At 47.3% G+C, this 16,239-nt stretch overlaps 1 protein-coding gene across 2 annotated transcripts in view; it reads right to left on the bottom strand.

The window, feature by feature from the left end:
• adgrd1 (adhesion G protein-coupled receptor D1) overlaps positions 1-16,239 on the bottom strand; it is a 299,554-nt gene that overhangs the window by 244,806 nt on the left and 38,509 nt on the right. For both annotated transcript variants that reach the window (XM_060843366.1, XM_060843367.1), the window contains 2 exons: positions 14,383-14,490; positions 6,873-6,948 (listed from right to left, as the gene is read on the bottom strand). In XM_060843366.1, the coding sequence (XP_060699349.1) occupies positions 6,873-6,948; positions 14,383-14,490 (184 nt within the window). The remainder of the gene's footprint in view (positions 1-6,872; positions 6,949-14,382; positions 14,491-16,239) is intronic.

Genomic DNA, 16,239 nt, shown 5'->3' with positions numbered 1-16,239 from the left:
CAGTAAAGTGATGGAAGGGGTCAGTGACAGGGCTACCAAGCAGCACCCTCTCAGCAATAACCTGCTCAGTTACACTCAGTTTGGTTCCCCCCAGGGTCACTCAGCTCCTGACCTCATTACAGCCTTGGGTCAAACATGAACAAAAGAGCTGGATTCCAGAGGGGAGGGGAGAGGGACAGCCCTTAACATCAAGGAGCCCCAGCAAAACTGGAATCATTGGGTATCCACTGGTTAGAGTCATGTATGACACATAGAAAGATGGTTGTGGTTGTTGGAGGTCAGTCATCTCAGCTCCAGGACATCTCTGCAGGAATTCCTCAGGATAATGTCCTCAGGCCTAACCATCTTCAGCTGCTTCATCAATGGCCTTCCCTCCATCAGAAGGTCAGAACTGGGGATATTCACCAATGAATGTACAATGTTCAGCACCATTTACAACTCCTCAGACACTGAAGCTGTCCGTGTTCAAATGCAACAAGATCTGGACAATATCCAGGCCTGGGCTGACAAGTAACTTTCGCGCCACAGTTGAGCTGTGACCATCACTAACAAGAGACAATCGAACCACTGCCCCTTGATATTTGGTGGTGTTTAATCACTAAATTGTCCCCATCCAGATCCTAGGGCTTATCATTGACCAGATAGTCAACGGGACCAGCCATAAAACTTGTTGGTACAAAAGCAGGTCAGAGGCTGGGAATCCTGCAGCGGTTAACTCCTCTCCTGCCTCCCCAAAGCCTGTCCATCATCTACAAGACAAAAGTCAGGAGTGTGATGGAATACTCCCCACTTGGAACAACACTCAAGAAGCTTAACACCATCCAGGCCAAAGCAAACCACTTGATCACTATCACATCCACATACACCCACTCCCACCACTATTGATGCTCAGCAGCAGCAGTGTGTACTATGTGGATTTTTTAATTACTTACAGTGTGGAAACAGGCCCTTCGGCCCAACAAGTCCACACCAACCCTCCGAAACGCAACCCACCCAGACCCATTCCCCTACATTTACCCCTTCACCTAACACTATGGCAATTTAGAATGGCTAATTCATCTAACTGGCACATTTTTGGACTGTGGGAGGAAACCCACGCAGACACGGGGAGAATGTGCAAACTCCACACAGTCAGTCGCCTGAGGCAGGAATTGAACCCTGGTCTCAGGCGCTGTGAGGCAGCAGTGCTAACCACTGTGCCACCGTGCCGCCACAAGATGCACTGCAGAAATTCACCAAAGATCCTCAGACAGCACCTTCCAAACCCTTGACCACTTCCATCTAGAAGGACAAGGGCAGCAGATACATGGGAACACCACCCCCTGCAAGTTCCCCTCCAAGCCACTCCCCATCCTGACCTGGAAATATGTTGCCATTCCTTCAGTGTCACTGGGTCAGAATCCTGGAATTCCCTCCCTAAGGGCATTGTGGGTCTACCCACAGCACACGGACTGCAGCGGTTCAAGAAGACAGCTCACCCCCACCTTCTCAAGGGGCAACTAGGGACGGGGCAATAAATGCTGGGCCCAGTCAGTGACCCCCACATCCACATAAGTGAATAACACAGCCCAGTCAGTAAAGAGAGGTTTTGTTTTGTTGTATGATTGTGATTTACTCACATTGTCTTTGTGCTAACTTCAAAACCTTGATAAAATCTTGTTTTACTGAATGTGCCACAGTGTAATCATCAAACCCTCTGCCACATTTCTGACCATTGGTCACATTTAAAGGTCATCCCTGCTTCATTCATTTCTTCATTGTCAGTCAGTCCCTGCATGTTCTGGCAAAGTCAACGTGTTAATGTTATGAAGAAGCACAGGAAGCCATTTGAAAAAAAAACCAGAGAGTCTGTCCAACTTCCCTGCCCTTGCTCCAACAGTCATTTAAAGTCTTTCTCTGTCACGGATTTATCTAATTCCGATGTGAACGTTCATTCATAACTCCCTCCACCTTCTCAAACAATGCCCCCCGGAATCAACAATTCACTGGTTACAAAAACTCTCCCTTTTATCTTAAGCCTGTGTCTTCTGGTTCATGATCCTTGTGTCTGTTTCTGACTTTGAATCAAGTTTCACGAATTCCTGGTTGACCTTCCCTGCTGCTATCCCAGTAGCTTCTCCACAGTAACCTCGATCCCACATTGCTCCTGAATGAACACACATTAGCCCAGCTGGAGCCTTCAGGTTTCAGTATCCTGTCTGGGATTTTGCACTTTATTTGAGAAGTCACAGTTAGCCCTTCACCACCGCTCAGGAATCACTTACATTTGGATCAAAACAACTTGTTTGAACATGCGACAACACACCTCACGGACTGGGGAGACTGGAATCCAGACCTCCTGGTCCAGAGATACCACAGATTAGGTGTTTGTATTATGAACCTTAAAAATAGAGTCACAGGTAGATAGGATAGTGAAGAAGGCGTTTGGTATGCTTTCCTTTATTGGTCAGACTATTGAGTACAGGAGTTGGGAGGTCATGTTGCGGCTGTACAGACATTGGTTAGGCCACTGTTGGAATATTGCGTGCAATTCTGGTCTCCTTCCTATCGGAAAGATGTTGTGAAACTTGAAAGGGTTCAGAGAAGATTTACAAGGATGTTGCCAGGGTTGGAGGGTTTGAGCTATAGGGAGAGGCTGAACAGGCTGGGGCTGTTTTCCCTGGAGTGTCAGAGGCTGAGGGGTGACCTTATAGAGGTTTACAAAATTATGAGGGGCATGGATAGGATAAATAGACAAAGTTTCTTCCCTGGGGTCAGGGAGTCCAGAACTAGAGGGACAGGTTTAGACTGAGAGAGGAAAGATATAAAAGAGACCTAAGGGGCAACGTTTTCACCCAGAGGGTGGTACGTGTATGGAATGAGCTGCCAGAGGATGTGGTGGAGGCTAGTACAATTGTAACATTTAAGAGGCATTTAGATGGGTATATGAATAGGAAGAGTTTGGAGGGATATGGGCCGGGTGCTGGCAGGTGGGACTAGATTGGGTTGGGATATCTGGTTGGCATGGAGGGTTAGACCGAAGGGTCTGTTTCCATGCTGTACATCTCTATGACTCTATGTGAGATGGAGCAGCTTATGCAGATACTCTCTGGAGTTCAGAAGAATGAGTGAGATCTAATGGAGGTGTCTAAGACGCTGAAGGGGTCTGACAAAGTAGACTTTGAGAGGATGTTTCCTCATGTGCGGCAATCTAGAAAAGGACATCACTGTTTTAGGATAAGGGGCAGCAGATTTACCAGAGATCCCGAGGAATTACTTCTCAGGGAAGGGTAATGGGGAGGCTGTGATGAGACCAGCCATGATCATATTGAATGACGGGACAGACGAGAGGGGCTGAATGGCCTACTCCTGCTCCTAGTTCTGATGTTCCATCACTGTGTGATGACAGCCCACAGCCTGCATTTATATAGCCACTTTAATGTCGGAAAAAATTCCAAGGTGCTTCAAAGGAATGATTCCTAGCGAAACACTGGGAACCGTGGGACAGGTGTTTGTTTAAACTGGCAAGTCTTAAGGAGCTTTGAAAGGATTGAGAGGTGAGGAGGGGATGGAGGGAATGCCAAAGCTCAGGGTCTGAACAGCTGAAGGCACAGCCGCAGGGTGAAGGGATTAACGTCAGGCATGCTCACAAGGACAGAATGACAGCAGCTCAGAGACTCATGGAACTGACAGAGATCAGAGTGACAGGGGGAGTGAGGCCATCGGGGGATTAACACACAGGGATGAGAATTATAAAATCAAATTGCGGTTTAATCACGTCAGTCAGTGAGCAGAGGCATGATGGGAAATAGGACTTGGCACAAGTTAGGGTCTCGGCTGCAGAGTCTTGGATGAAGTCAAGTTTCTGAAGGAAGAAAGGTGGGAGGCCACTTGAGACATCAGGAAATGATCCCACTGCAAGTTAATAAAGAACCTGATGGCGGGAATTCTTTAACTTTGATACATCATCTCCAAACAAAAAAACAGTGGAATCTGGGAAGTGGGGAGATCAGACAGCTGACAGGTGGGAACGTGCTCTATTATTTTACCTAGAATTCTACAGATAAAGGTAATTGGAAACTTTTTGTTGAGACAAAGCAAGAATGGGGACATCAAACGTGCACATGTATTTCTAATGGAGAACAGGGAAGGGTAGTGTATATCCTGCAGCAATTCCAAGGATAGAGCTAATCCTGTCGAACACTCACTGTCAACAACGCAAGGTAAAGACAATGGCCATCCTGTAGCAATGAAATTTAACTGAACCAGACAACACATTCAAAAAGGACAAATGTATTGCATTTATATAGAGCCTTTCACAAACACAGGACATTACAAAGTGAGGTGTGATCATACCTGTGATGTAGGAAAGATGGCAACCAATCAATCTGCACACTGGACGCTCCCACAGAATAGCAATGCAGTAAACAAACAGTTCACCTTTATTTAAAAACAATGTTTGATGAGGGATAAATATTGGGAAGATGCCTGCTCCTCATTGGAACGATGCTGGGAAACTGTTTGGTTGTCCACTGACCCAGTGGAATGAGTGCTACCTCCTCAGGAAGATGGTACCTGTGACCACGAGGGGAATTCTCTCTGGAGACGGGCTTCGAGGTGAGAGTCTTACTCCCTAAATCACACTCAGACTCATGGATGTCTGGGATTTCTCAAAGTGCTCTGGATAACTCTATCTCAAAGTAAACAACACATCCCTCCGCTCAGCTCCTTTGTCAGACAGTACAGCTGGCACTTTAACACAGACTCAGAGATGTACAGCATGGAAACAGATCCTTCGGTCCAACCCGTCCATGCCGACCAGATATCCCAACCCAATCTAGTCCCACCTGCCAGCACCTGGCCCATACCCCTCCAAACCCTTCCTAATCATATACCCATCCAGATGCCTCTTAAATGTTGTAATTGTACCAGCTTACACCAGTTCCTCTGGCAGCTCATTCCATACATGTATCACCTTCTGCATGAAAAAGTTGCCCCTTAGGTCTCTTTTATATCTTTCCCCTCTCACCCTAAACCTATGCCCTCTAGCTCTGGACTCCCCCACCCCAAGGAAAAGACTTTGTTTATTTATCCTATCCATGCCCCTTATAATTGTGTAAACCTCTATAAGGTCACCCCTCAGCCTCTGACGCTCCAGGGAAAACAGCCCCAGCCTGTTCAGCCTCTCCCTATAGCTCAAATCCTCCAACCCTGGCAACATCCTGGTAAATATTTTCTGAACCCTTTTAAGTTTCACAACATCTTTTCATTAGGAAGGAGACCAGAACTGCATGCAATATTCCAACAGTGGCCTAACCAATGTCCTGTACAGCTGCAACATGACCTCTCAATAGTCTGACCAATAAAGGAAAGCATACCAAACGCCGCCTTCACTATCCTATCTACCTGCAACTCCACTTTCAAGGAGCTATGAACCTGCAGTCCAAGGTCTCTTTGTTCAGCAACACTCCCTCAGACCTGACCATTAAGTGTGTAAGTCCTGCTAAGATTTGCTTTTCCAAAATGCAGCACCTCGCATTTATCTGAATGAAACTCCATCTGCCACTCCTCAGCCCATTGGCCCATCTGGTCAAGATCCCGTTGTAATCTGAGGTAACCTTCTTCTCTGTCCACTCCACCTCCAAATCTGCTATCATCTGCAAACATACTATGATTTGTGATCCACCAGGCCAGACTACACCTTTGAAGACATTTCCTTCAGCAGCGTTTCGCATTCCCACTTTGCAATTGCCCTTTCCCCTTGGATGGGCCAGTGTCCATCAAACATAGAAAACAGGAGCAGGAGGAGGCCATTCAGCCCTTCAAGCCTGCTCCCCCATTCAACGGGATCATGGTTGATCATCCAACTCAGTCCCCTGTTCCCACTTCCTCCCCCTACCCTTTGATCCCTTAGCCCTTAGATCTATATATAACTCCTTTTTGAAAACATTCATCATCTAGGCCTCAAACACATTCCTTGGCAGAGAATCCCACAGGCTCCCCCACTCTCTGGGTGAAGACATTTCTCCCCATCTCAGTCCAAAATAGCCCACGCTGTATCCTTAGACTGTGACCCCCTGGTTCTGGGCTCCCTGGTCATTAGGAACACCCTTCCTGTCCTGACCCTGTCCAGTCCTGGTGGAATTTTGTACGCCGAAGGGCCTGTCCTGTGCTGTACGTTTCTATGTTCTATGTTCTAACTTTACTGGTTTCTTTGAGCTCACGCCTCATTTCATCCAAACTCCAGTTCTATCGTCCTCACTGATCCCATCTTTCTTCATAGGTCATTCCTGCCATCCCGGGAATCAGTCAGGGAAATCTTTGCTACCTCCCTCCATCACCAGAACATCCTTCCTCAGATAAGGAGACCCCAAACTGCACACAGTACTCCAGGAGTGGTCTCACCAAGATCTCTGTATAACTGCAGCAAGACATCCCTGCTCCTGTACTCAAATCATCTTGCTATGACCTGATGAAGGAGCAGTGTTCTGAAAGCAAATGCTTCCAAATAAACCTGTTGGACTATAACCTGGTGCTGTGTGATCTTTTAACTTTAATCTTGCTGTGAAGGCCAACACACCCCTTGCCTTCCTCACCATCTGCTGTACCTGCCTCCTTCCTCTCAGCACTGAACAACATGGTATATTGTAAACCGAGCTATACACTTGGCACCACTTCAGATTCTCTCAGCTGATCCCGACACAAAACTGAAAAAAGTCCCATTGTCAGAATTCCCCACCAACATTCTCTGTTCCGTATGTGAAACAGAATTATCCTCCACAGAGTCATTATCAAATACTTGCCAGTACACTGTGTAACATGCGCACTGTTCCATTACCAGCTAGCAGTAAACTATCAGGTGAGCCAGCAGCAGCACGCAACATTACACTTACTTGGTTTCCAGGGGAGCAATCTGCTTGTAGTACTGGTGCATAGTATGGTACAGTAAGCCGACAATGGTGGTCTGAGCTGCAGGTGGAGGGACAGGGGAGGGTAGAGAAAAGAAACAACAACATTAATAAGTGAAATGCCGTCATCTCTCACCTGGAGAACATGTTTTCTCTTGAGACTGCTTGACCAGCAATTAATTTGCGTGTACAGCTCACACAGTTTCTCTAATGGGCTGACATTATACCAACTACCCTGCTAGTGAGAGTCCGTGGCATCAATGCCAATTCTGTAACATGGGGGTATCTATCACTCAGTTGTTACCTCTCACATCTAATTGTGAAATTCCAACCAAAAGTAACTGTAGCTAAAAATAGGAATGCTCATTAAAAACCCATCAGTGTTAGAGGGTTTAAATGGGAAGGGCAGAATACATCAAACAGCGAAATGTAGCACAAGCTGGTAAATTACAACCCACAGCAATGCAACAATAGGCTTCCTGTGAGTAAAAGTTGCTTTCAGGATTTTAATTTCCTGTTCCCCTCTGCCTTGATTCAATCCTCATGTGTGTTTAGTTACTAATTCAGTGCCATCTCTGAAAGCAGCTTAGATCCAGGTGTAAAATTCTACAAGTGCACTCACTCTGCTTTTCGTAATCTGTCCAAGGCACTGACAAGCTCTAGGATTTCCATCATCGTACAGTGACACCCGCTCCCCCCACAAGGTCACCTTGTTACTGCCACCCCCTACCCCATAGCTGGTCAATTGAGACGCTGGGAGTTGAGTGTATAGTGCTTTAAAAGGGCTTCCATCCTAATGAAGGGCTCTGGCCTGATGTCGATTCTCCTGTCCCTCGGATGCTGCCTGACCTGCTGTGCTTTTCCAGCACCACTCTCTCGACTCTGATCTCCAGCATCTGCACTCCTCACTGTCTCCCAAGTGAGATGTTGCCACAGTAGGCTCATGTCTCAGTGACAGGGGTGACACAGGGTGATGGGAATCATGATGGTAAATTCCTGAACCCAATCCCCTCTCGCCTCCCACCAATCCAGTCAAACACCCAAACAAGGGGCCCCAATGGTTGAGATCATTTTTTTAAAAAATTCACTCACAGGATGTGAGCACCCCTGGCATTTATTGCCCATCCCCAATTGCCCAGGGGGGCAGTTAAACATAAAAACATAAGAAATAGGAGTAGACCATCTGGCCTGTCCAGCCTGCCCTCCCACCCAGTAAGATCCTGGCTGATCTTTTCACGGACACAACTCCACTTACCCACCCTCTCACTGTACCCCTTAATTCCTTTAATGTTCAAAAATCTCTCTAGCGCTGCCTTAAAAATGCTGCAGTCATGTGAACAAATGATTTTATTGTCACAAGTCTTTGACAGTAAGAATTCCCTGAAGCCTATCACCCTGATGTCACCGATGTCAGCTCCAGTGCTCACCCAACAAAGTAAGTAAGGGCTCACCCTCCTCCACCCTGGGCACCCACCCTCCTCCACGCTGGGCACCCACCCTCCTCCACGCTGGGCACCCGCCCTGGGCCCACCCTCCTCCACACTGGGCACCCACCCTCCTCCACACTGGGCGCCCGCCCTGGGCCCATCCTCCTCCATGCTGGGCGCCCACCCTCCTCCACGCTGGCGCCCACCCTCCTCCGCCCTGGGACCACCCTCCTCCGCCCTGGGACCACCCTCCTCCGCGCTGTGCCGCCACTACCATCTAAGATTAGAACAGGTGGTGAGTAGAGAGACAAAAACAAACTCAAGTGAGAAAAAAATAAAAAAGAAGAAACGCAGTTGGAGGGAGCTGTCGGTCAGACCGGGTAAGGACAGCAGATTTCCTTCCCTAAAAGAACATTGTTAAAAATCACACAACGCCAGGTTATAGTCTAACAGATTTGTTTGGAAATACTAGCTAGAGCTTCTAAATAAACCTGTTGGACTATAACCTGGTGCTGTGCGATTTTTAACATTTCAACTCCCCCTCCCACTCTGCCGAGGACATGGAAGTCCTGGGCTTCCTTCACCGCCGCTCCCTCACCACCAGACGCCTGGAGGAAGAACGCCTCATCTTCCACCTCGGAACACTTCAATCCCAGGGCATCGATGTGGACTTCAATAGTTTCCTCATTTCCCCTCCCCACCCCCAAAGCTTACCTCAGTTCCAACCTTCCAGCTCAGCACCATCCTCATGATCTGTCCCACTTGTCAATCTTTCTTCCCACCTATCCACTCTACTTCCCCCTCTGACCTATCAACTTTACCCCCATCTCCATCCACCTATTGCACTCCCAGCCCCACCCCCCTCCCATTTATCTCTCCAGCCTGAGGATCATTCCTGATGAAGGGCTCCAGCCCAAAACATCAATTCTCTTGCTCCTCGGATGCTGCCTGACCTGCTGTGTTTTTCCAGCACCACTCTAATCTAAACTAAGACCATTGATGAGAGATGCACATTTGGCTAATTTGAGCAGAGGTGAGTAATTAAAGATTGAAAAGTAAGTCCACATCATGCGAAGGCTGTTAAATTCACGACTAGATCATTTCAAGTCTTTGAAAAGTTAGGCATTTGGGCAAAAGGTCTTAGATATTCATCCTTCTTCTCGGACTGCAGCAAATTCTCTCCCACATCTTACGGCTCCAACATCGCCGTTTCCCTCTGCAACTCTCCTACTTCCTTTTCCCTGACGGTGGGCTCTCTCACGTTGCTGCTTCAATGTTCTTCACCAAGGTTTGAGGACTCACAAGAAACTCCACTGAGCTCTCTCCAGCTCGGAAGACAGAGACACCAACCATGAAGTGCTTAATGCAGAGCTCAGCGGAATGTGTCGATGGTAAAAGGAGTCTTTTGAAATTAGTCTGTTCATGCTATAGCTAAAGTGTTACACACATCATTAAAACAACCATTCTTTAATGAACGAGAGATAATTACTGACTTCCCAATCATTATAACCACAGGCACCTGTTTTCAGAATCATCCAGACTACATTCAGACTCTATTTACTTCAACCTGTTAAACTAGGAGGGAATTCAAGATGTTGAGCTGTGATTATATTTTAAACAATGGAAAAATGCAAGACAAAAATAGACGATTGGGGAAAGAGATTTGACATTCTTAATACACATTATTAAAAATATAAATATTTCCATTTGAATTGGAGTAGGTCAAACACCATTCCAAACTTGATCCACATTTTAATCTGAGATTGAATTTCATTCGCTGAGTTTGGTTCAGTAATTCTCATCATCCTTCACTAATGCTAGCTTTCTGAGGGAGACCATTCCAGGGTCTGACTGCCCTATGAGTGAAGATGTGCTCCCTTAATGTTATCACTCAACAACGTGGCTTTCATTTTAAGCCCAACCCTTGCTCTGGGCACCCCCCCCCCCACCACCCTCCAGAGCACATTCACCTCAGGAAAGCTCTCCTGGCATTGTTGGATGGTTCCCTCAGCTGATCCCAGGGGGTGGAGGGACTGCCTCATGAGGAGCAGTTGAGTTGCTTGGGCCTTTAATCTCGGAGTCTAGCGGATTGAGAGGTGAGCTCATTGAAACAGTCAAGATTATTGGAGACCTGAGAGGGTAGATGTGGAGAGGTTGTTTCCTGTTGTGAGACAGTCTAGGACCAGACGGCATCATCTCATAATAAAGGGTTGCACAATTGAGACAGAGATGAGGAGGAATGCATGGGGAGGGGGATGTGCTTGGTGGTGCCATCCTGATGGAGGTGGGGAAATGGGCGGAGGATGATCCTATGATTTAGAGACTGGGAGGGGTGGAACGTGAGGGCAACAGGAACCCTGTCATTGTTCTGGGAGGGAAGGGAAGGGGCGAGGGTAGTGGTATGGGAGATGGGTCAGATACAGCTGAGGGCCCTGTTAACAATGCGGTGTAGAGGGTGTTGGAATCCTTGGTTAAGGAGGATGGAGGGTGTGTTGACATTCAGGGAGCTGGTGCAGGCTTGCTGGAGCTGAACATTTCTGAGATTTTGTAAGGGAACACTATTGTCCCTCATAAATTGTCTGTGTGGAGTTTGCACATTCTCCCCGTGTCTGTGTGGGTTTCCTCTGGATGCTCCAGTTTCCTCCCACAGTCCAAAAATGTGCAGGTTAGGTGAATTGGCCACGCTAAATTGCCCGTAGTGTTAGGTGTAGGGGAATGGGTCTGGGTGAGTTGCTCTTCGGAGGGTCGGTGTGGACTTGTTGGGCCGAAGGGCCTGTTTCCACACTAATCTAATCTAAATGTGCCAGATTCGCCCCATGTGCCAATTCTAACTCCCTCGGCACCATCCTTTGGCATGGCATGGTCTTGGTGAACCAGAAACCACACAAATGTAACAGATTAACTCCCCATTCATCTTACGTTTGAAAGTTGGATCTTGCTATGCTCTGGCCTGGTTAATTTCACAACAACAACTGGGAAGGAATTTGCTGGATCAGACAGGGAGGAGGGGTACCCTTTGGAAGGAGGGTCAGGAATCAGAGGGGACAGATTGAAGATAATTGGAAAAACAGCCCAATGTAATTGGGTGGGTGGGGCAGAGGGAACATGTTAAAATAAATACATCTGGAATGAATTCCACCTGATTTAATCTGATAGCGTCTGTAAACCATTAACTATAAACGCTTGAGGTACTCCATGTGTGTTCACAGTGACGGGCAATAAAACAAAGGGACCTCCCCTCCCCCCACACACCCCTTCCCCCCACCCCGTTCACAGGGGTGGGGGGAAGGCCAGGCAGGGAGACTGAAGCATCAATCACACACCACAGCAGATAAACGCCATGAGATCACAGACAGCTTCTCTTGGACTTGGCGAATAATTTCAAACAAACCAGATTCACGCAGGAGATGGGGGAGCTCAACAAACGCACAGAGCATGGAGGCACTGGTGGTGTTCTCCACAGAGAGGAGAAGGTCAGGGTCTTTACTGAGACTCAGTAAGGACAAACGTTTTCAATTGGCAGGAAGACTGGAAACCACAGGTTGGAGATTAAGGACAAGGAAGCAGAGAGGCAAGGGAATTTCCTTCAGGCAGCGAGTTGTTGCATATTGGAATATGTTGTCTGTATTCTCAGAGAGAATAAACCCTTGAAAAGTCAACATTATTGGGGCAATGAAGAGTGAGTAACTCTTTCAAGGAGCAGTGATGGGCTGAATGGCCTCTTTCTGTGCTGGAAGATCTGATTATGTAAAAAGCTGCTGAAAATGTGTTGCTGGAAAAGGGCAGCAGGTCAGGCAACATCCAAGGAACAGGAGATTCGACGTTTCGGGCATTAGCCCAGTCCCTTCTTTTCCTGAAGAAGGGCTTATGCCCGAAATGTCGAATTTCCTGTTCCTTCAATGCTGCCTGACCTGCTGCGCTTTTCCAGCAACACATTTTCAGCTCTGATCTCCAGCATCTGCAGTCCTCACTTTCTCCTATGTAAAAAGGTGACCCTCTTCAAAAATGATTCACCAAATCAGTCTTTCAGGATGTTTCCAGGATGTGACAAAGATTCTAAGGGATGTTTCAAAGATAACACTGGAACTGCCTTGTCTTTTCTCTAATGACTCTCAGAGGCACAAGAAATGTTATGTTTCATTTCCAATTTCACTGTCAATTTCCAAACGTTGCAAATTACTGACTGGTGCCGTTCAAAGGCTGGGATTAATTTTAATCCAGCAATTCCTACAAATGTCACTCCTGTGAATTTACAACCTATTCCTGACAGCTGGAACGCAGTCTCAGGAGAGAACATACATAAATTTACCCTTTCATCAAACTTTAAAAGCCCAAGAAAAATTCAGTCCCAATTCAGTTGATGGTGATATAATTGAGTAGGAATTCTAGGGATTCGGGGGGAGTTGAGGGGAAGGGATAGAGGAAGCAGAAACAAGCATGGGTGAAGTGGGCTAGTAATGGAGCAGCAGACCAGGCTGATTGTAACTCTCGTGTTTGGTGCCAATATCATCACTCACTGCCTGACACAGACACTCACTGGAGGTGAGCTCTCACAGAGAGGACTTTTCCACCTCCAAGTTCAGAAGGAAGAGGGCAGAAAGGCAACCCTGGGACAATGGAAAATCCCAAAACATTCCCTGTGGGATTGGGAAAGACTCTGCTTGATCCTCAACTCCCAGTAGAAAGTCACACTGTTGTGCTGGATGGGCCGTTAATTGTTCATTCCATTGAGGGTTTTCAGAACACCCTCACTTCTGCTTGAAAGTGAACAATTCAAATGATCGTTTTTTCAATTCATTCAAGGGATGAAGACTGTTGCTGGCTAGTCCAGCATTCATTGCCCATCCCTAATTGCCCAGAGGGCGGTTAAGGTTCAACCCCATTGCTGTGGGTCTGGAGTCACGTGGTGGCCAGCCCAGGTAACGACGGCAGTTTCCTTCCCTGAAGGACATTATTGACCCAGGTGTTTTTTTTCTGACAATTGACAATGGATTCATGGCCATCATTAGACTCTGGAAATTAGAATATTTATTGAATTCTAATTCCACCATTTGCAGCGGGGAGATTTGAACCTGGGTCACCAGAACATCAGTTGTGTTTCTGGATTAAGACCATTGCGTCCCCCGATAATGGCAGAGAGATCACTTGATGTACAAGAGAGACTGAGCTTTGACAACCATTGACATGAATTTTCCGGACACCTAGCTAGAGAGCTCCACCCCCTGCTCCCGGCCTGTCATAGCTTAAACCATCTGGGGAAAAGGATTAAGAACAAGAAATGTCAGCAGCCTCATTTACACAAATCGTCACAACTGTAACATACCAAATCCCAGTCTGCAATAAGATAGCTGAAGATACCTCGACACACAAACTAAACTGGACTCACCATATTAACGTTGTGGCTACAAGGGCAGGTCAGAGGCTGGGAATACTGTAGCAAGTAACTCCCCTCCTGACTCCCCAAAGCCCGTCCACCATCTACAAGGCACAAGTCAGGAGGGTGATGGAATACTCCCCACTTGCCTGGATGGGGGCAGCTCCAACAACACTCAAGAAGCTCAACACCATCCAGGACAAAGCAACCGGCTTGATTGACACCACATCCACTCCCTCCACCATTGCTGCTCAGTAGCAGCAGTGTGTACCATTTACAAGATGCACTGCAGAAATTCACCAAAGATCCTCAGACAGCACCTTCTAAACCCACGACCACTTCTATCTAGAAGAACAAGGGCAGCAGATACACGGGAACACCACCTCCTGCAAGTTCCCCTCCAAGCCCCTCACCAGCCCAAAAAAAGGAAATATATCACCGTTCCTTCAGTGTCACTGGGTCAGAATCCTGGAATTCCCTCCCTCAGGGCATTGTGGGTCTGCCTACAGCACATGGACTGCAGCGGTTCAAGAAGGCAGCTCACTCCCACCTTCTCAAGGGGCAACTAGGGATGGTAATAAATGCTGGGCCCAACCAGTGACACCTATGTCCCATGAGGGAATGAAAGAAACTTGACAGAAAAACTGAACTAGTATTAGTTTATTAACGACACCTTTCGATAAAAGCTGCTTACTTTTCCTGTGGAAAGCCTCTCCTGGGACCAAGATGAAGCTCATTCCTCGCGCTGGGAACCGATAACTGGTCAGACTTGAGCCATCTGGAACTTTAACTAAGGAGTAATCTATAACCAGAAAGAAATCAATTAGTTAGACATTATTCTCCACCTCCAGTATGTGCAATAAACTCCACCCAATTCAGTCAGACAGTGTCTGTGTGACCGTAACCACTCAGGACATGCTGTACATCTCTATTGCTCTATGACAGTTTGACAGAATCTGTGCTAACATTGGTCTCTGGGAATAAATGCCAAGTCCCCCACCCTAGGGGAGCTCCTAGGCAGGGAAATTGAACCAGGGAAGGGAGAGTTCAGTGAGTGTACAGAACGTGAAGAAATTGCTAGTATTCTCCCTACAATGGAGAAAGATAAGGAAAGCTTTAATCCAAGGTGTTCACAATCACAGAGGGGTAATGATGGAGGAACTGCTGGCAAATCTAAAGACCAAGGAATGAAGGAGGAGATGGGGTGAGGTGTTTCTTTCACACACCGAGTTGCTGAGTTCAGGGATGGGCTGCCTGAAAGGACTACAGTGGAGGAATGGATTGCTTGTAGAGGAACTTTCAAAAGGGAATTGGATAAATGTTTACAAAACATAGAAAAGTAGCAAACTGAGGAGGCCATTCAGCCCCAGAAGCCTGCTCTACCAGTCATTATGGTCATGGCTGACCCCATCACCTGTTCCTGCTTCTCCCCAAATCCTTTGCGCTCCAAGTGCTATATTCAATTACTTCTCAGAATCATACATAATCATTTGGCCCTGCCTTCCTCCTGTGGGAGGGAATCCTACAGGCTCCCCACTCTCTGGGTGAAGACATTGCTCATCGGCTCAGTTCTAAACCGATTACTCCGTCTCCTTGCTGCAAATGTGTTGCTGGTCAAAGCACAGCAGGCCAGGCAGCATCTCAGGAATAGATGCTGCCTAACCTGCTGTGCTTTGACCAGCAACACATTTGCAGCTGTGATCTCCAGCATCTGCAGACCTCATTTTTTACTCGAAGATTTTAACCTACTGCGAATCCTCTTACAAGGATGCCTTCCTTGAAGAAGCTCTCTTCCTCCCTCTACAAGGATTTCAGTGAGTCCCTCTCTCACTGCACCCCCCAGGTCATCTCCTCTGCACAGAAGGAATTCTCTATTCCTGAGATGCTGCCTGGCCTGCTGTGCTTTGACCAGCAACACATTTGCAGCTGTGATCTCCAGCATCTGCAGACCTCATTTTTTACTCGAAGATTTTAACCTACTGCGAATCCTCTTACAAGGATGCCTTCCTTGAAGAAGCTCTCTTCCTCCCTCTACAAGGATTTCAGTGAGTCCCTCTCTCACTGCACCCCCCAGGTCATCTCCTCTGCACAGAAGGAATTCTCTATTCCTGAGATGCTGCCTGGCCTGCTGTGCTTTGACCAGCAACACATTTGCAGCTGTGATCTCCAGCATCTGCAGACCTCATTTTTTACTCGAAGATTTTAACCTACTGCGAATCCTCTTACAAGGATGCCTTCCTTGAAGAAGCTCTCTTCCTCCCTCTACAAGGATTTCAGTGAGTCCCTCTCTCACTGCACCCCCCAGGTCATCTCCTCTGCACAGAAGGAATTCTCTATTCCTGAGATGCTGCCTGGCCTGCTGTGCTTTGACCAGCAACACATTTGCAGCTGTGATCTCCAGCATCTGCAGACCTCATTTTTTACTCCGTCTCCTTACACTGTGACCCTTGGTTCTGCACTCCCTGGTCATTGGGAATGCCCACTCCCCCTGTCTAGCCTTGTTAGGGTTTTATAGGTTTCTATGAGATGCCCCTCATTCTTCTAAACGCCG

The sequence above is a fragment of the Hemiscyllium ocellatum genome, chromosome 24 (genome assembly GCF_020745735.1).
Source record: "Hemiscyllium ocellatum isolate sHemOce1 chromosome 24, sHemOce1.pat.X.cur, whole genome shotgun sequence".
Taxonomy (NCBI): Eukaryota; Metazoa; Chordata; class Chondrichthyes; order Orectolobiformes; family Hemiscylliidae; genus Hemiscyllium; species Hemiscyllium ocellatum.
The sequence above is the reverse complement of the archived record's forward strand: the minus strand, read 5'-3'. Positions and strand labels throughout refer to the sequence as shown.